The sequence below is a fragment of the Pinus tabuliformis genome, chromosome Q (genome assembly GCF_031772625.1).
Source record: "Pinus tabuliformis cultivar Carrire ecotype Pingquan chromosome Q, CPIR1, whole genome shotgun sequence".
In the NCBI taxonomy this organism is placed as follows: Eukaryota; Viridiplantae; Streptophyta; class Pinopsida; order Pinales; family Pinaceae; genus Pinus; species Pinus tabuliformis.
In genome coordinates this window covers 557,931,174-557,953,021 of record NC_142296.1, presented here as the reverse complement: position 1 = coordinate 557,953,021, position 21,848 = coordinate 557,931,174, and the positions used below count along the sequence as shown (strand labels likewise).

General features: G+C 38.9%; 1 protein-coding gene across 1 annotated transcript in view; it reads left to right on the top strand.

The window, feature by feature from the left end:
* The first annotated feature begins 8,188 nt into the window (after nt 1-8,188).
* The window catches only part of LOC149220653 (Transducin/WD40 repeat-like superfamily protein), a 303,099-nt gene continuing 289,439 nt past the window's right edge, over nt 8,189-21,848 (top strand). The window contains exons 1-3 of the mRNA XM_089384847.1: nt 8,189-8,456; nt 8,603-8,849; nt 11,640-11,724. Coding sequence (XP_089240973.1) covers nt 8,718-8,849; nt 11,640-11,724 — 217 coding nt within the window. The 5' untranslated portion in view covers nt 8,189-8,456; nt 8,603-8,717. The remainder of the gene's footprint in view (nt 8,457-8,602; nt 8,850-11,639; nt 11,725-21,848) is intronic.

Sequence of the window (21,848 nt, the reverse complement as noted above, 5' to 3'; positions counted from 1 at the left end):
TACATTTATGACTCTTATCCCAAAAAAATATCTATCTTCATGTTTCTTTGATTTTATGCCTATTTATCTTTATAGTTTTGTTTATAAAATCATCTCTAAACTGATATCTAACAAAATCAAAAATATTTTTTCTCCACATATTTGTATAGAGCAATTTGACTTTCTTTTTGGCTGGAGAATTCAAGATGCTGTAGCTATTGCCCAAGAAAGTATCCACTATATAAAATCTCGCAAATCAAAGGAATGTATTATGAATATAGATCTATTGAAAGCCTATGACCGAGTGGATTGGGATTTCCTCCACTTGATCCTCCACAGGATTGGTTTTCCTCATAGACATGTAAAGTGGATCATGGCTTGTGTGACTTCTACCATAGTGGCGGTCTTAATCAATGGATTCCCTATTGATTTTTTCAAAATATCTAGGGGTTTGAGACAGGGGTGTGCACTTCCCCCCTCCTATTCATTATGGTCATGGATTTGCTCAACAAGTGGATTAGAGAAGCAAAAGGCACTGGGGCTATTTCTAGATGCAGGGTATTGATTACTTATTCCATCACCCATCTCCTTTTTGTTGATGATGTTCTCTGTTTTGGGGATGCAGAGATTTTAGAATGGGAAACTTTCCATCGGATCTTCTCTACTTTTGGGAGGGCCTCAGGCCTTATTATTAATCAACACAAATAAAAAATTATTTCAGATGAGAAGAACGTCGACTCTATCTCTCAAATGGCGGCTCTCTTTAGCGTTCAATCAATTTTTTTGTCCTCTGGTTTTAAGTATTTAGGATGCTTTCTCAAGCCATGTAATTATCGAATACTAGATTAGGATTGGTTGATCTATAAAGTCAAAATCAAACTATCCATGTGGGACCACAAATGGCTTTCTCTTGGTGGTAGAGTGATAATGTTCAATGTAGTGCTTGAGGGGATTTCTATCTTATGGATGCATTTTCTTCTTATCCCATCGACAATAATAAAAAATAAGAATCGATGACATTATTGCAAGCTTCCTCTGGTCTGGCGCTGGTAAAGAGAGAAAGTATCATCTTTGTGAGCTTGGTGGATGGGGCATGAGAGACACCAAGCACTTCAACTTAGCCCTTCTATGTAGGAACCTTTGGAGGGCTTTTAACTCTTATGGCATCTGACAGGAGGTTGTTCATGGGAAATATCTTAGGCTTCGAAGTCTGGAAGAATGGGTTGAAGCAGGGGCTCCACAAAGTAGCAAACAATCATATATTTGGAGGAGTATGATGTCAACTAAATCTTGGCTATGTGGAAACTTGAGTTGGCAAGTTGGAGATGACAAAAAAATACAAATTGGGTTGGATGCCATAAATGGTTTTTCTAGGGACCACTGCCTCTTTCCACAAATCATTCATCATCTACACCAAATGGGTATTTGTTACCTGACAGATTTACAGAACAATGATCATTTTGGTCCTCTTGAACAATCATGGTCTCATTCGTGGGACATGGGCCTCCCTGCTGAGATAGAGCTGGAGTGGGAATCATATAGATATAATTTAGTTTATGCAGGGATCTCCATCAACAAGAGGGTTGATTCACTGGCTTGGGGTGGCATGAATGTGAATGGAAACATTGATGTTAAAGAACTTTATCTATATATCTCAGGTTCGCCCATGGCATCCCATTTTGAGGATTTTACTATTTCAATGTGGAAATGGGAAGCTCCTCTGAAGCTCAAATGCTTCTTTTGGCTTACCCTATTTAATCACATTCTCACTTGGGATAACTTGATGAAAAGGGGATTTTTTGGATTGGGCATATGTAACTTGTGCGAGTCTCCTATTGAAGATTGCTTCCATCTATTTCTGGGCTGCTCTTTTGCTAAAGAGGTTTGGAGGCATGTTGTTGTGCTATTGGGGATTACTATGGAGGCATATTGGCAATCTATCTTTTAATGCCTAAAATATTGGACAATCAAGCACAGATCCTACAATACTATCTCGCTATATGTCCTTTGGGGAATTTGGCTCTCTCAGAATGCTGATGTATTTGAGGACCGAGTCCCTCTTACCTCTGCCACCTATCTTAGAATTGTTGGACATTTTTCGGAGTTTGGCCCATGACAACTTCGACTCTCTAAGCACTTTGCCTCTATCATTGATCTGGGAGGTTCTTTCACTCTGGGCCTTTTTTTATGGCGCCTCAAATTGTGGCAGATGTGGGTGGGTGTGGGACACCTATCAAACTTAGCCGTGAACATGAATATTGTTTTTACTAGAATGGGGGGGGGGAGGGCACACATTTCAGGGCTGAGATTGTGGCTCTTTGGGGTCTCCTAAAATGTGTGAAATGGTTGGCAATTGAATCCATTAAGATCGTCAGGGATTCAAAATCGATCATTGATTGGGTGCTTGTAAAGAACTCTCTCGAAACCCCCCTCTTACATCATTGGATAGTCGACATCATGCAAATCATTCCTTCTTTCGAAGACATCCCTTTTGTTCATGTATTAAGGGAACAAAACAGGGAGGCAGGCACCCTATCTAAACATGGTCTGCTACTCAGTTTTGGCAAGATGTCTTTTGAAATACTATTGCATGGCTCTATCTGCGCTGAGGGTTCTTTTAATTGTTGATTCCGAGGTTTTTTGACATTTTTTGTGCTTTGGTTTGGAGGCTCTTTTTTTGGTTTGTGCTAGAATCTGAAATATTTTCTTAACTATAGGTTTGACTGGTTATCCTAGCAATTAAGTATGTCTTGTATTTGTGCCCTTGATGGCAATGTCTGCTTTCTGAAGAGGATCAATATCCTCCTTTTTTATGTATCAAACACTGTTAATGAAGTTGCTATGTTTTTTTCCTATTGAAAAGTGTATTCTAGTGGTTTGAAACATTATTAATTGACTTCCTTGGGTTTCTTATCTAATCAATCATGGATCTAGGTTTAAATTTACTTTTGAATTATGACTAGCTTTCGCTTCCATAACCCTTAGTGTTTAAGACCCTCCGTAAGCTTTTGCTTACTAGTGATTGATAAAAGAAATGCGAATGTTTTTTAGGCCCTAACATCATTCCTCCTTTGACTTTGTTATATTCATTTGTTTTAATAGAGTGTCCTTATTTTATTTTTTTGCATGTCTATAAAATTTATAGCTTTCTATTCTAATATTTTCCAAAACTCCTCATAGGATATAATCCATGGAACTTTAGAATACTGGAATTGCTTCCAACGTTGACCTTATCAAAGGTAGTCTTCCCCCTGTTAATAGTTATCGATTGCACCAATGATATCCTTGCACTTCAATATTTTGTGCTAATCAATACTAATCTCTTTCCCCATATCTATTTGGTTAAAAAAAAAAAGCCAAAGTACTTAGACCCTTCTTGGAACTCAACATGTTTGAAAGCAAAAGTCCATAATAGTTTATTGTTTAGATAAGATTCTACTCCATGAAATAATAATGTTTGTTTTTGTATATTGACCTCCATACATGCATATATAATATACATCTCCAAAATTTCTTGCAATTTTTGTGCTTCCCTTGGAGTTCTATTGTGAAACAGGAGAATATCATGCATAAAAAGGAGATAATATAATGTTATTGCTCCTCCAACCTTGACTCCTTGAATAACTCCCATTCTCCTAAATTCTTGAATATCCATGCCCAATGCTTCAACGACTATCAAGAACATCACATGAGAGAAAGACAATCTTTATCTCAACCCCCTTGTAGGGTTGAAGAACTTAGGCATTGACCTATTTGGAAGAACTACAAAGGAATTGAGGTTAATCATCCTATTACCCATTTGACTGATGACATATTGAAACCTACATGTATAAGTATCAATTTGAGATATAACCAGCGTACTAAATCATAAGCCTTTCATAAATCAAGTTTCATGACCATATCTAGAATTTCCTTTGTTTTGATGGTGTTGGAGCCTTCTTGGGCTAGTTCAATAGCATCATGTATTTGCCTCATAATAAAGACCCAAATTGCTATCATGATATAACTTACAAAACAAGTTTTTTACCCTTAATGATTATTTTTGTCATTATATATATATAATTGCATAGGGATATTAACTTGAAGTCATCAAAGGACTCTGACTTGCTTGTTTTTTTAAATAAGTGCTAAAAATGTAGAATTCAATATTCTCAAATATTTCCTTGTTTTTATTACCTATTTAGTTAGCGTGATCAAATCTCCTTTCAATAATCAATAGATTCCAATAAAGACACTCTATTGGGCATTCGTTGGCCCTATACTTTTGTCTCTTTTAAAATAGGCTAATGTTGCCCTTAACTCATTCTTTGTGATCTCTTCCATTAACATTCAATTTGCATCCTCTATCATAAATATTAGAAAGAAAGAGCTTGTTTTCAAGATTTATACTAGTTCTGGGTAACTCTATGTATATAGATTTGAATTGGAAAACTACCAAATATGTTATTTCATGATTTTTTCTAGCTTTTCTCTCTCTCCTTTTCCCAATTTCCAAATAATATCAACTCTCTTTATATTATTATACACGGTTTTGCTTTGACAGCGTATTAGTTTGTGTTTGACCAAAAATTCTTGCTGCGTATCGATAGTTTAGCATTGAGAATTTATTTTTTGTTATTTTATTATTATTATTTAAATTTAATTATTTGTAAGGTGATTGGTTGGGGTCTTATTATGGGTTGTTTAGTAACTTCCATTTCTATTCATTACTATTTTTTTTGTTTTTAGTTTTATTTCCTTTTTATTTAACTTTTTTATTTTTCTATTATTTCCATTTTCATGAATGATAGTTTTTTTTTTCATATTTTTATTTTTTAAGAATACTTATTATTATATTAAAAACATATTTTAATAAATTTAATTATAAAAAATTATATATATTAATAAAAAATAAAACACACATACATATATATAAAATAAACATATATATTAAATGTATATATGTTAATATAAACAATATGAGTTAATCATATTTCTTAATTTTTGGTGATGACATTCAACAATACAATATTTTATTAGTTGTTTTATTTTTGTGATGATAAATTATGATCATTCCTTCGTTTGCAAAGCTTTTCGGCGGCATGGTAGAAGACAAAATTAGTAAGTGGGCAGAAGTAAAAGAAAAGAGGGCAAGAGGACAAGCAGGTTTTAGGCTGAAACACTCTACAATTGATCATGGTATCACGTTGAGACACATTGTTGAAAAGGTTTGGAAGGACAAAGAAGAAGTATTTCGCTGCTTTGTTGACTTCAAAAAAGCATTTGACACAGTCCCTAGGGATAAGTTGTGGCGTAGAATGGAAGAACTTGAAATTCCTGTGCATTATAGAGCCGTTGTCCATAGACTTTATGAAGAAGTGAAAGTCAAAATTAGAACCTCAACAGGTATTTCAGAAAGATTTAGAAGTGACATCGGAGTCAAGCAAGGTTGCCCTCTATCCCCTACTCTTTTTGGTCTATATATTGATAAATTGAAAGAGTGGCTAAATCTACAAGGTGAAGATGGTGTTCGGTTGGGGGAGTTTGTGATAAAGCTTCTTTTATATGCTGATGATATTGTATTGATTTCTAAATTGGCCCATGTATTGCAAATGCACTTATATGCCCTTGAGCATTTTTGTAGAGTAGTGGGGATGCAAGTCAATACTAACAAGACCAAAATAATGATTTTTTCTAATAAAAGGAAGCAAAGCTAACATACTTTCTTCTTTGAAGACAACGTTCTTGAAGAAGTAAATGAGTACAAGTACCTTGGGATTGATTTCAACAACAAACTCAATCGGGAGGACTGCAGAAAGAAGAGAATTTTAGGAGGGTGGAAAACATTATATGCTCTTCAAAACAGATGTGGAGAGGCAGTTATGGGATTGGAAAACGATTAAAGTGCTTTATGGACTCCTAGTTTGTCCAATGATGCTATATGGGTGTGAATTGTGGGCTAGCAACACTCTCGTCTCAAAATGGAAACAATTGAAAAAATCCAAAAACGCTTGATCACGAGCAAGTTCAAAATAAAAAGTTCAGCACCTTATGAGATAATGTTGAGTGAAACAGGAGCAAATCCCATTGAAGCAATTGCTATGGTGTGGCTCATAAGATATCTAAAAAGAATCGAGGAAATGAGAGTAGGTAGATGGCTTAATGTTATCTTCAAAAAAGGCCTAAAGAAGCTTGGGATGAACGGGTGTGTACATTTTGCACGTTTGGGGCCGTGGAATCAGAAAAACATTTCATTTTGGAATGTAAGGAATCGGAAAAACATTTCACGTTGGAATGTGATGCATTCAAAGATATCAGAGAAAGTTATGAGAACATGTTAGCATCAGTTTCTCGGCATTGTCTTTTTAACGAGGGGATTGTTGGAAGGTTGGGCCAACTCATCATCAATTTGAATTGGAAAATGTTTTGATTGCAAAAAGCGAAAAACAAGGAACTAATGGTCTATATCATTTCATTATTATTTTTTAGTTTAATTAAGCTATATTTAAACTAAGTGAGAGGTACTAAATACTATATAACCCTTATTTACAAATTTAAGATAAATATATTAGCTATCTAATAAACAATTCAATTTCATTTCTTCGAATATTAATGTAATTTTTTTGCAATATTAGATATCATTGTTTATTACTCTTAACTTTCTTTTGAATAAGTCATTCGCATGTTTTAAATCTTACTATCCCTTAAGCATTTTTGTAGAAGTGTGGGGATGCAAGTCAATATTAGCAAAATGAAAGTAGTGGTCTTCTCTAAGAAAATAAAACATAACCAACATAAGTTCTACTTTGAAGGCAACATTTTGGAAGAAGTTGCAATTACAAATACCTCGGAATTGACTTCAACAAAAATCTAAGCTAGAATGGTTGTAGAAAGAAAAGAACTTTGGGGGGTTGGAAAGCATTTTCTGCTTTTTAAAATAGGTGTAGAGAAGTAGAGTTATGGGACTCGAAAACCACTCAAACTCTTTTTGGGCTTCTAGTGATTCTGGTGATTCTCTATGGTTGTGAATTGTGGGCTAACAGTACCTTCGACATGCAGTGGAGACAAATTGAGAAAATTCAGAAGCGTTTGATTACAAACAAATTTAAGATTAAAAGTGCAGTTCTTTATGATATCTTGTTAAGTGAAACAGGGACTGCTCCTATTGAAGCAATTGCTATGGTGTGAGTCATAAGGTATTTAAAAAAAATTGAGCAAATGGAAGAGGGTAGATGGCCTAAGGTTGTCTTTAATGATAGATTGTGCAAGAGAAAAAAAACTTGGATGCAACAAAATAACAAATGGTTTAGTAAATGGGGTATTTTCTTGAACGCGTGTCCCATAAATAGCAAAGAGATAAAAGCTTTTGTTATGGAAAAGTTCCACAAACGTACTTGGGATAAGGAGCTAGGAAGAAAGAAAAATTACTATATTGAAGTGTTTAATCCCACTCATAATCATCAACCAAAAGCATACATAGAGGCCAATATCTCTTGGATAGCCAAAATTCTTATTGCTCAGTTAATGACTAATTCTCATCAACTCCATTGTGAAATAGGCGCTGGAAAAGGCCAAATGAAGTGTGGGAGGAAAGGCTATGCATTTTTTGTTCTTTCGGAAAAGTGGAAACAGAAAAAACATTTCATTTTAGAATGTGAGGCCTTCAAAGACAACAAGAAAAGTTATGCAAATATGCTGGCAGCTAGCTCTTGGGATAATCTATTTAACGAGGGATTTGTCGAGAAGCTGGGAGCATTTATTGTGAAGCTTCATAGAAAAAAGGCCAAATATATCAAGTAGATGAAGAAACAATCTGTTCCATAGACTATCTTTAGCTTTATGAACTTTAAAATAATTTCTTTCTTCTTCTTTCTTTTTCCTTCAAATTTCATTTTATTAATCTCTATAATTATAATTATAATAATATACCATTTTATCTCGTTATTAACATCCCTACCACGAAACTAGTAAAAAACCCTTTATCCAATGAACTTGATATTTCCTCCGTAACTCGAGATGATCTCTTAATATCCTAAGAAAATTCACTTTGAATCCTACCATCATAGATGGAAACCCACCTAAATTTTTTGTGGGGGCTTGAATGGACTACAGTGAAGCTTGATTAGAGGATCAAAGACAACGTTGCACGTAAAAAAAACGTAATTTTTAGATAACATTGTTAACAGTCAAACGGAATGTTCAAATAACATCGGTCCACTTACAAATCCCAAATGTCCCATGGAACAATCGACTTCAACTCCCAGATGAAGGACGGGAGCCTTTTTCAATCCTTTGGAGCACCGTAGCGCATCTATTTTCAAAACTTTTACGTAGTTTAGTTGTAAAGGACCGGTATCTGCTTCAGCTCGAGCACTCTGCATCTGTCGGAGCAGCAGATATATATGCACAGCTGAAGAGTTGGAACTCCGGGAAGCCCTCGTCTCAGCACAGGAAGACCTTAAATAATATGCAATTCTTACATTTCCAGAACGATTCACGTAAGCATTTTGATCCGATCCAAAATCAGGCGCAACCTTCATTACTGGGAGGCTAACTTCCATTGTTTTAGGTCATTCTGTTCTCACTTTAGTGAACCTAGGGTATAGATCGGCTTTAAAATCTCATCGCGGTTCGGTTCTTACAGGGACAGCTCAATGCAATTCGGTGGCAAACGAGTGAGCAAACTCGCTGATAATTAGTTTCAGTTCTCTGTCTGATACGCAAATTGGAGGTGTTTCGAGCTTGCATTTATCGGCATCATGCTGAGGCTACGGGCATTTCGTCCAACCAATGAAAAGATCGTGAAGATTCAGTTGCATCATACGCATCCATGGCTCGTCACTGCAGATTCATCTGATAATGTTGTCGTTTGGGATTGGGAGCACCGCCAGGTACGCGCCGTTTCATCGTCTTTGCTCCTTAGATTATGGATCAACATGGTCAAGCCAATCTTGCAAACGATCTCTGGCTGTATATGTTAAATTAAGGGCCACTTTCTCATTGGTAGATAAATCAATTTAAACTGTAATGGTAATGTATATTGACTCTACCTTCAATTGATAATTTGTAAAGATTTAAGGCCAATTGAGGTTGACTGCAATATACATAACTTTGGATGAGAGTAGACAAGCAAGTAGTTTACGAATTTTACCTAACCTAGTGTAACGGGAATTATTTAATTCATTCAACCCTAGTGCATCCCCAAAACATATTGGCCCCAAGTCTGGTAAGAGAGTGAGGTACCTGAAGAATTGCTTAAAAATCAAAATTGCCCAGAGGTCTTGCTTTTCAGTAACTTCCGAAGGATCCAATCCAGAGCTACGGAAACATTTTATTAATTTGGTTGCTTGGCAAAGGCAGATCACCTGGGTTTTTAAAGTTTGCACAGGTTTCTTTTACGCATAAATTTAATTCTATTTTCTTTACGAATCTATTATACTGTCTAAACAGAGAATTCTGGGTACATTCATGATCCTCAAAGATAGGTTCCAGATCAAACTTTTATGGTAAGTACCATCTACAGATTTTCAACAGTTTTCGAAAAAATAACTTCACAGGACAAACTGCTCCATTATCTGAGCAGATGACAAAGTCTGTTTAAAGATAAAACAGACTTATTGACATGTTTCTCAAGTCTTTAAAAAAACATCATCATACTGATTACACTGAGCTCATAAAACTTCAGATTTGACTTATCGGATGTGCTGCATACTAGGAAACTATGCTAAGATAGCATTCACTGGTTTTGCTGTGGGCTCTATGGCCGCTTCTTCCAGCAATTCCTCTTCCATGATAGGAGGCAAGTAGCGCTTTAGAAAATCATCCATAAGAATTTCAATACAGCTATGAACTTTCTTCTTGTATGCTTCCTCCTTACTTTTCTTTATCAGTCATACTGCAGGTGGAATTTGCATGCAATTCTAGCAGTAGATATTTTATCTTATCCACTTTGTGCTCATTTCCCACCTTTCGGTTCATAGGATGCTGGCCAAAGCCCACTAGAGTGGAATATATTTTCTCATTGGAAGCACGGCTGTGTTTTTGCTTCATCTGATTCTTTGGCTCCTTCTTCATTTCCACTTCTGAGAACTGGATTCCCATCCCACTTGAGTCATACGCTGATTAGCCATAATATTCTTGAACCAATCTGAGTATTCCTTGCCCTTTAGTTTTGTTGCCATGTGCCTACCTTGGTTTCCGGTCCAGCATTGATGAATGGCCCAAGACTAAGCTTCAAAGGAGACGAGAAGGAAGGGAGGGGTGAAGAGAGAGTGGAGAAACCTTTCTTTCGCCTTGCTTAAGAAGAAGGGATACGTCCACTATGCAAATCGTGCAGCCACTCACATAAGATTCAACTAGTACTTGGAAAATCAGTTGTTGAGGGTGTCCACTGGCCCCACTACAGGGACTTCAATATCCAAATCAAACACCAAAGCAACCATCATGTTAAATCAAGGTTGGCCTGGCTCCTTTGAGTAATTATTAGTACTAGGTTGGCCTTCCGCTCCCCCTTTTCATCCAAGGCTTAATCTTCTAGGGGTTAGGACTGGACAGATGTTTAAGAGATGGCATAGTTTGTTAACCAATGAGCAACTTGATTTGCATTGCTGCCCTTGTCACGTGTACAAATTATTTTATTCAAAAGAGCTACTAGCTTTCATGAAGGTTGAAGCATCTTCCCACCATGATGATTTTTCAATAATCTTCAAAGATGTTTTTCTTCAAGCCTGACTAAGGGCTTCTTCCACTCCCATGATCAATGCTTCAAAGTCAGATTGATTATTGTTTTTTTTTTCCCAAATTACGAAGGAGACCGAGCTGTTAAAACTTAAAACCATAGTGATTGTCAAAGAGTCCTTTGAGATGCTCCATTAAAAAATATTTTTCACCCATCCTTCAGATGCACAGTTTCATTTTGTTTAAATTCTCTCTTTTTTAAGGTCTGTTCTTTAACTGGAAGAATTAACTTGTTTTAACTTTGACAAGGTGTGAAATTTAAAGCATCTTACTATTTCTTTTTCTGTATAAAATAAAATTTTCATTAAAATTTGAAAGAATTTTGTACAGGGAGGAAAATACAGTGGCTATTGCCACTTAAGAGACCAGGCTGAAATAGAACCGAGATTTTTGTACAAAGTCTACAACCAGAGACAGAGTAACATCTCTTGTACAAAAGGGAACTCCTTGCTTTCTCTTCATAGTGCAATTAAGCACAGAACTCTGCACTCCAAATAAACAATATCTCAAATTCTTCAATTTCAAATCCTATACCATCATTCTATTTTCGGTTTGGTCAATTTTCGAGGTAGCATGTTCCAGAATTGATCCTATTTCATTTTCTTCCTTAATCTACATTTGGAAGTGGTCCTTATCTAACACGGTCTAATTGATATGATTTGGTATTGAGTTCTTATCATACTTTCTATTTATAGTGCAATTAAGCACAGGATTTTGCACTCCCAATAAACAATAGTTCAAAGTTTTCAGATTCTAATTATGTTCTGTCATTTTATTTTCACATGACCAATTTTCAAGGTAGTTTGTTCCAGAATTGCCCAAATTTCACTTTCTTTCTTAATCTACATTTGGATGTGGTCCTTATTTAACATGGTCTAATTGATAGGATTTTGTTGAGTTCTTATCATACTTCAATCTGATGGTCAATTTGAATTTATGAACAGGTAATGTATGAACTGAAGGCAGGCGGAGTGGATCAGAGGCGTCTTGTGGGAGCCAAATTGGAGAAGCTTGCAGAGGGAGAGGCTGGTATTTTTTATAGTGAATTAGTCTATATTTTAGAAATTTGAACCCTAGGTAGTCCTTTAGTCATAGGAGTGTGAAGTGCATATAAAGATGATTCCTCAATGCCATGTTATCCTGTGACACATCATGCATTGACTTTAAAATTGTGAAGAAAATGACTTCACAATGGAACTAGCCTTAATTTCTTAACAATACTAATGCATGATACAGTGATTGTGTACAACTATAAACTATAGGGCAGCTCCAGTTTCCTGTTTCAGTGGTCGTATCTCAATAGAATCTATTCTGTAGTTCAATTTCAGTGTTCTACAAGGCAAATCCCAAAAGAGTTACTTACATCTGTTGATCCTAAGTCTTACAGGAGTTTGGGTGGTCCTAAAACTGGTGTCCTCCCAGTTTTGAACTTAATGTTTTTAGGTCATACTGAAGGTATCAGGATATTTTTTGGGCACTGTAATTTTTCTTTATAATTATATTATTATTTTCCAATTTCATTTTGCTGTAAAAGAAATACCTTATTATGTGGAAAATATTACTCCTGGAACAACACAAAGTGGGTGGCATAGAGCACACCCTAGTACCTAACTTCGGGCTTTGCCTTTCAAATGCCCCAGAATACAAGCTTGGGAAGATCTTCTAGATAGCACATGAGCAATAAACATAAACATAGCAATGTCTTCATTTAAAGATCTGAATAACATACAAATGCTTCTAAGATTCTGCACGTTGATACCAGAAAAAGAGCTCTGGTTTGGGTAAGCGCCATGCATTTCTTAAACTGTCACTGTTAGGTTGAGTGTTCACCTGCTCACTGCTATCTCTATCTTGCTTACAGGCTTCCTGATCTTTGGGAGATATGACAGGTCTATTTTGGGATTCTATTGCACCATCTGATTGCCTTGAGTTCTGATGGGGAGATTGTAGTTGGTGGTATTCCCTTTGGTTTTCATTTAAATGCTTGCTTGCCTGGGCTTGTATTTTTGGATCCATAGGTCTCTTCTTAGGATTGCTGTTATTGGTGAAATGGGCTGCTTCCCATTGTTCAAGCAACTGTCAAATGGCTTAAATTCCATTCTGATATTTTTTATTTGCATCTTGATCTACATGCAACAGTTTGAAAGCTAGCAAACCATATTTTAGTTGTCCAACATGGTGACAACTCAGAGTAAAAGGACACTTACCTAAGTTTTTGAAAGAGGATTTCAACTCAGAGATCCACTAATAAATTTGGAAGTTGGAATACAGGTGGCTTGTTGTTAAAATTGGCAACTAGGGCCAAACTCCATGTGGGTCATCTTATTTATGGCAGCCGATATTTTTCTTGGATCCATCTTATCGAGAGGTGTAGGATTGATCTAAAGATCATCCGATTCCGATAAGTATTCATGGAGTTATGAATTTATTTGTGTTATAAGATGATTCGTCGAGGTCGGCCAGCAACCAAATAAACCCCACATGTGCTCAACGTTTTAGTATAAAAAGAGGTGACTTGATAGTCATTTCTACACACACTTCTATCTTGGTTTCTTTCCACTTGTCTTGGGTTTTAGTGGAAGAGAAATCTAGGAGTGGAAGCCCTAGACGTTGGAGGAAAAGAAGGCAGCCCTAACGCTACAAGGAGGACAGCCCTAGTATCTACGCAGTCAAGTGAGAAGCCCTAGGATGCAATCAAGTGAGAAGCACTAACGCAGTCAAGTTTATGGGCCGCAGTGAGGGTTCGCTGTAGGTGACAACGTGGTAAGTAAGGGCTGTTCCAAGTGCGTATTGCTGGGCAGATTAGGCCGATGAACAGTTGTGTGGACAACAGAGTCTTAGCCGTAGCCAAAGGGCCAAAGGGACAGCGTGAAGGGCTGTGTGGACAACGGAGTTTTAGCCGCAGTATAAGGGGTCAAAGGAACATCGTGGAGGCTTCCCTAGACAGCGTGAAGGGGCTATAGAGACAGCGTGGCCTTAGCCACAGTATGAAAGACCAGAAGGACAGCATGGAGGCTTCCCTAGACAATGTGAAGGGGCTGTAGGGACAGCGTGGCCTTAGCCGCAGTTAAACAAAGCCAAAAGGAATAGCATAGGTGTGGAGGGTTACACCCTTGGAGAACCGCAGTCTTTAGAAGGTTGGTTTGCTGATTTGTATGGAGAATAAGGGCTGTAGGGTGATGCCCTAACCAGTGATGTAGTGTAGTAGTGCAGTGTGGTGAAACAACACATGACAGCAAGGGTCCATGGTGCTGTTCAACAGCAAGCAAGGCGACTAGTACAACAGTGCTAAGACTACATGATGTTGCTAACTAGTGCAGCAAAGTAAATGGGACTGCTGGGCTACATGGTGCTGCCAAGATGCAAGGGACAACAGATGACTTAGTGCTGCAAACATGAATGGGACAGCTAGACAATGAAGCTTGGTGGAGTCATGATACAAGGGAAAACAAGGCTACATGGCGCTGCTAAGACACATGGACAACAACAAGGTATGCTAAGACATATGGGACAACTGCTAGGTATGGAAAGGCAAAGTGGGACAACAGTTGTGACATGGCAGAAGGCACATGGTACAGCAGCAAGCATGGTACAACAAGAAGCATGGACAGCGGTGCAACATAAGGTGCAGCAGTCATGAGTTTCAAGATTGGGATGATGGATGCAACATGGTGCAACACGGTGAGGTGCAACATGCTGACGAGATGCAACACGATGATAGGTGAAGGAGTCACCTTGGCGAATCAGTTGAAGCAGCATGTCTTCAACTGATCTCATGTATCATCTTCTTAGAGATAATCTATGCTCTTATCTAGATAAGTCAAAGTGTTGACTTCTGTTGTAAATGTACTATCTCTCTCTCTCTCTGCTGAACTATTGAAGAACATATAAGAATGATTGTTCAAGGGTTTCTCCACATTGGGGTTTGTCCCTGGCTAGCGCCACATTTTGTGTCCTCTTGTCTTGGCTTGTCTTTTGCGATTTATGTTTATGTTCTATTTGCAGTTTACTTTAATGTTGATGTGATTGCTAATCTGGAAAAGATATTGAGCTAACTGTGAAAATTGAAATAAATTGCTCTAAGCATAGAACATACCTAAAATTAACATGGTATCAGAGTTGAGGTGAAGACAAAGCCCAAGCAAGAGTAAAAGAGCAATCACCAAGGGCAGTTGGGAAAGGACAAAAGGATCAGTGGATTCCTCATCCCTCTGATGGCCTACCTAAAGATTACTTCATTGGAAAGTCCGGATCTAAGGGTGGGAGGAAAGGTAGATGCCTTGCTTACAATAAGTTTGGCCATTATGCGAAGGAGTGTCCGAATGGCAAGGACACATCTCTTGATGAAGATAACATTCATTCCAGGGACATCTTCAATGATCGGAGAAATGATAGGTAATGCAGGTCATCAAGGAAACGACCGACTCTTCAAAGAAAGCAAGGAACCCCAGGTATGAAGAATCAAATGTTGTTTCTGATAAGATAAAGAAGCGTTATCTTGTATTGGCCCTCTCCTTCAGATTCTGTGGGAATCTGGCTTATTGATTATAGTGCTTCAAGGCACTTCATTGGATAGAAGGGTTATCTCTATAATTTAGTAGAGATGGAAACAATCGTGGCATTATACTTGGAGCCGATGCCACATATCCTGGAAAGGGTGTAGGGAATGTTATCCCTCAATTGAATGAGGGTAACTCGATTCTTTTACAAAATCTCTCTTATGTACCTAATCACAAGAAGAACTTGGTGTCCATTTCGGCAATGGAAGTCAAAGGTTTCAGTGTGGCATTCATCGATGGAAAGATACGTGTTTGAAAATAGAATTTTCAAAAATGTTTTTTCTCATGGGTTCAGGCCCTGTTTTAAGAAACGGCGGTTTCAAAACCGAAACGGCCTGGTTGATCCGTTTTGCCAGCAAGGAGAGTGACCCGGCCATGGAAACGATCCAGTTGGCCGAGTCACCCATGACTCGGCCGAGTCATGGGTGACTCGGCCAACCCGGCTGTTTCCGATATGACTCGGTCGAGTCACAAAGGAACGGCCCAGGCATACGTAAACAACAAAAAATATATTTTTTTAATGGATTTTTTAATTGTTTTTTGTTTGGTTTGGACCCCAAACAGTTATATGAATATGCTAAATGATTTTTGGGGTCCATTTCCCCCTCCCAAACCCTATTTAACACACCCAAGTGCTCTCATTCACTCACAATAGTCTTATGCATTTGAGTGAGAGTCTTCTTTGAGAGTTAGTGAGCAGTTCTTGAGCTTGTTTTGGAGCAGCAGTGAGGAGTCTTGGAGGAGCATTGTAGCTGGAGTGAGGAGCTTCTTGGGCAGCCATTTGGAGCAGCATTGAGGAGCTGATTCTTGGAGCAAGCTTGAGGAGGCAGTTTGTGCCTGGAGTTATTTTTTTCCACCTCTATAAATCTGTTTTTGCTTAGTAAATTTTAGGTGCATATCTAGAAAGCTTAGAGAGTGTTTTTTGTCAAATAAATGAACATTGAATCAATGTTTTTTTTTTTGTCATTTTCAGATTGTTTGCTTTCATTTCCTAGTCAAAAAATGGCACCTAGAGCAAGAGATCCTGCTTGGGCATATGTTGAAATGGTTGATAGTCAAATGCAATGCAAATTTTGCCATAGGAAAATTAAGGAAGGTCATGGGGGCATTAATAGGCTGAAACAACACTTGGCAGGGATTAGAGGCCAAATTACCCCATGTACCTCACCAGAAATTGGGGAGATTAGAAAGAATTTGTTGGCTAGCTTTGAGAAATTTAAAGAAGATAAGGCTAGGCAAAAAGACATACAGGCTGAAATTGGGAGGAAGAGGGAGATACAAAAAATGATGGCTACCAACCCCCACTATGATTTTGAGGGTTCTTCCTCTATCCCTCAAACTGAGGCATCCAACCCTTTTCGATATGTTCCTCCCTCTTTTGGTTCTGTTCAAGATAAGGGAAAGGGTAGAATGAATTTGAAAAAGGGTGATGTGACTATCAAAAGTTATTTCACTCCCTCCTCTCCATCAGATGCACATGGTCCTGAAGTTAGTAAAACTCAAATGCAGCCCACTTTAGATGACCATTGGAAGAAAGAATTGAGGGAGACTGCTTGTGATTACATAGCTAGATGGTGGTATGATGTTGATATCCCCTTTAATGCTGCTCGTTCACCATATTATGAGCCTATGTTTGATGCCATACATGCTGCTGGAAAAGGCTTCAAAGGCCCTACTATGCATGAGCTAAGGGGGTTTCGTTTGCAGAAAGAAATTCAATCCATTAATGAGTATTTGCAAGAGTTCAGGGACTCATGGGCAAGAACAGGGTGTACCATCATGTCAGATGGATGGACTGATCAAAGAAACCGTACCATCATAAACTTTCTTGTCTTCTGCCCACAGGGAACCATGTTTTTAAAATCAGTTGATGCATCTAATAAGATAAAATATGGCCACTTGTTTCAGCTATTGGATCAGGTTGTTGAGGAGGTGGGGGTGGCTAATGTTGTTCAAATCATCACAGATAATGCCTCTAACTATGTTCTTGCTGGTAAACTGTTAGAGGAAAAACACAAGACCATCTTTTGGACCCCATGCGCTGCACATTGCATAGACCTCATGCTTGAGGATATTGGAAAATTAGATTGGGTCAAAAACACTATAGATCATGCCAAAAGCATAACAAAATTTATCTACAATCATACATTGGTTTTGAGCCTCATGAGGAAACACACTGGGGGCAAGGATATTATTAGGCCTGCCATCACTAGATTTGCTACACATTTTTTGACATTGCAATCTATGCTTTCCCAACATAGAAACTTGCAAAAGATGTTTTCCAGTGATGAATGGAATCAAAGCAATTGGTCTAACAAACCAGAAGGCAAAGAATTGAAAAGGAAAGTCCATGAAGAAACTTTTTGGAGAAAGGCAGCAGAGATTGTGAAGCTTGCTGAGCCACTAGTTAAGGTGTTGCAGTTCGTGGATGGGGAAAGGTTGGCTATGGGCTTCATTTATGAGGCTATGGATCAAGCAAAGGAGCAAATAAAGACGGTATACAAGGATAGAGTGGCAAAGTATGGGCCCATTTGGGCAATCATTGATGAAAGATGGAACAATCAACTCCATCGCCCTATACATACAGTTGGGTATTTTTTGAACCCACGGTATCATTATAAAGCTAAGGAGTCAGGAGCTTTGAGGGGGGAGGTCAGAGATGGACTGGTTGATTGCATTGAACGCATGATCCCATTGGAGTCTGATCAGCTGGAGATACACCGACAGGCCAATATCTTCAACAATGCAGCAGGTACCTTTGGGAAGAACCTAGCAAAGATTGCAAGAAAAGCAGATGAGCCAGGTAAACAAAAATTTCAATTTTCAAATTCTTAATAGTTTTACTTTTTTTTTAAAGTTTGTTAAATCGTTTATAATTTGAAAGTTAGATATAATTTGTAATTTTGTTGAGCTAACTCATTACACTCCTATGTTTTTTGTAGCACAATGGTGGGAGGCCTTTGGTGGCCATTGTCTTGAATTGCAAAGGTTTGCAATTCGTATTTTGAGTCAAACTTGCAGTGCATCTGGGTGTGAGCGCAATTGGGCTGTCTTTGAGAGGATTCACACAAAGAAGAGAAACCGTTTGGATCAAAAACGGTTAAATGATCTAGTTTTTGTCCAATACAACCTTCGGCTTAGACGAAACCATTTGTTGAACAAAAGACCTGATTCAGATCCCATTGTGTTGGAAGACATTGATCCAACATCAGATTGGGTAGTGGAGAGTTGTCCAGCAGAGTTTGATCCTGATGAGGATCTTGATTTAGATTTAGATCTGGAGACATCAGTTGAACTTGAACATGTTGTTCAACTTCAGCCTATTCAGTTGAATGCAGATCCCAATCCACTAGCCTCAGTCTCACAGCCAGCAAGGACTCCAGTTGTAGGTGCTTCCTCTGCTCAGCCACGACAGAAGTGCAACCGCATATCTACTCTATCTCTGCTTGCATCTGCTGCAGTTGCACAGCTTGCTAGTGGTACCACTTCTACAGTTGCAGTTGGGGATGATAATGATGAGGAGGAGCCATGGGGCCCCTTGTCTGACTCTGATGATGATGATCCAGAGATTGATCGACATGATCTTGGCTCCTCTGACAGTAGCTACTAGCCAGTGGCCCAGTAGTACTGTAGTACTAGTACTGGAGTTTGGTCACCGTCACAGTTTACTTTTGTTGTAGAGGCCATTTCTAGGCTCCTTGGTTATGTGTTTTTTGTTTTGAGTCTTCGATCATGTATGACAGTTGACTATGTATTGCCATTGGGTACCATTTTGATATAATGGATTGGTTCATGAGCCTACTTTGATCATATGTTGTCTTCCATCTATATTATAATGCTGTGTGTTTGGAAACATGAATGAAAATCTTTAAAATTATGTTTAAAATCTTTAAAATTATGTTTTTTTTATAAAAAAAATAAATATTTAATGTATTTTTTACAATGACCGAGTCATTGAAATCGAGCCGGCCGAGTCATTACCGTTTCGGAGTCGGAGTCGGAGTCGATCCTCGGCCGAGTCGGAGTCGGAGTCGGAGTCTTAAAACATTGGGTTCAGGGTTGACAATTTGTATCAAGTTGCAGGATGGTCCATTGGGGATCATGTCAACTGACATATCTCATCTATAACACCGGAGGTCTACTTATGGGGCCCTACTCGATGTGAGTCAGATGGTGATAGGGATGCTTGAATTCAAGAAGAGCATGAAGGTACATGTCTAAGATGTACCGAAGGAAAATCTTACAAGGGGACTATTCCCCTCATGTAGCAGGTCCACAGTTTTGGAACAATCCAAGGAGTTTGAGATTCATGATCAGGAATCTCATGATCGGGCGTAGTATGAGAGGATTGATAACTGTCTGATGAAGCTGAGATTCACTAGGAGTGAAACTGATCCAAACCATTGCCCGAGGGTTGTGGATGATAGACCTCTCATATCGACACCTTCTAAGGACGACCTATTTTTGATAGGTGCAGATCCTCTCATTTGCAGAAGTAAGAGGGAGTTGGATTCCAGATGTGGAATGGTAAACTACAAGCCCGTGACTACCTCGAGGATCTTAACTTTCAGAAGTTATATGGTAGTGATGATAGACCAGATTTGGGAAATGCCTTTGAGTTTCATAAACTCATTCACGTTGATGTTCTTGTTGAACTACCGTCCGGACATATGTTTGCAGTTAGCATAATGAGCTCATATGGTTGAGCCTCACGGGATTGGTTCGAAGAATTTTCTGAGATATCTTCGGGGCACAATCTCTCATAGATTGAGATACACTGCTGAAAATATGAAGCTTCATGATTATTCGAATACTAACTGGGCAGACAGTGTGGAGGATCGCAAGAGCACTTCCGAGTGCTGGTTCTCTTTGGGTTCTGTTTGATATCCTGGATGAGCAGGAAGCAGAAGTCGGTTGCTATAAGCACCGCTGAGACCAAATACATAGCTATGAGTATGATCTCGTGTGAAGCTGCTTGGTTGTGGAAGCTCTTTAGTGAGCTGTTTGCACACATGATGAATACCACCGTGATCCTCTGTGACAACTAGGGGGGATTCGATTGTTGAGGAATCCCGTATTCTATGATTGCTCCAGCAGATAGACATCAGATGCTATCTTATTTGGGATATGGTACATCGATGAGCGAGGAGGCTCCATCGCAATGAGGCTGATGTACAGGTTGCAGACATTTTGTCAAAGCCCAGGGGAAAGGTCAAATTTGTGACTTTCCCGAACTTCTCGGAGTCGTTGAGAGATCCTCTTATGAGGGTCCTGCATGTTGCATGCATTGAGCTCTGGGAGCTCCAGGGGGCTTGGGGTACTTATTGGAGCAACCAATGACCATAGTCCGACTCACCCTCCCCTAATGGTGCGCTGTGTACAGGGTGAATGGCTCAGCCTTCCCTTGTGATACCCTATGGTGACTTAGGACAGGATGGATGGTTCTCTTGTCGAGGCATCCTACCCATGTAGCCTGGGACTCATGGGAAGTACCTCTCATCTGGCCAACGAGCGGGGTAATGGGGTTAGGGACCATAGTAGTATTATCGATGAACACATCGTTCTATCTACCGTACTCCCTATGCTAGGATGACCTCCATTGATCTGGGATCAATGACACTGATCTGGGATCAGTATGAGTGGTTTGAGACACTCTTGTGATATTGATCTGGGATCAATAAAACTGACTTCGGGTCAGTAGAGACTGGTATGAGACATTCTCGATTAATTCTTCTTCTTCATGGTTCAACAGAATAGAGCAGAGCAGAGCTCAGCAGAACAGAGCAGAGCAGTGCATGGCACTGATGGTAGAGATAGTACAGTCGGACATATGGATCAACGGATGGAGTTCTCCCTAGTTGAGAGGGAGTGTTAAACTTGGCAACTAGGGCCAAACTCCATGTGGGTCATCTTATTTATGGCATCAGATATTTTTCTTGGATCCCTCTCACTGAGAGGTGTAGGATTGATCTAAAGATCATCCGATTCCGACAAGTATTCATGGAGTTATGAATTTATTTGTGTTATAAGACAATTCGTCAAGGTCGGCCAGCAACCAAATAAACCCCACATGTGCTCAACGTTTTAGTATAAAAAGAGGTGACTTGATAGTCATTTCTACACACACTTCTATCTTGATTTCTCTCCACTTGTCTTGGGTTTTAGTGGAAGAGAAATCTAGGAGTGGAAGCCCTAGATGTTGGAGGAAAAGAAGGCAGCCCTAACGTTACGAGGAGGACAACCCTGGTATCTATGCAATCAAGTGAGAAGCCCTAGGATGCAGTCAAGTGAGAAGCCCTAACACAGTCAAGTTTATGGGCCGCAGTGAGGGTTTGCTGTAGGTGACAGCGTGGTAAGTAAGGGCTGTTCCAAGTGTGTATTGTTGGGCAGATTAGGCTAAGGAACAACTGTGTGGACAACAGAGTCTTAGCCACAGCTAAAGGGTCAAAGGGACAATGTGTAGGCTGCCCTAGACAGCGTGAAGGGCTGTGTGGACAACGGAGTCTTAGTCGTAGTATAAGGGGTCAAAGGAACAATGTGGAGGCTTCCCTAGACAACGTGAAGGGGCTATAGAGAAAGCGTGGCCTTAGCCAC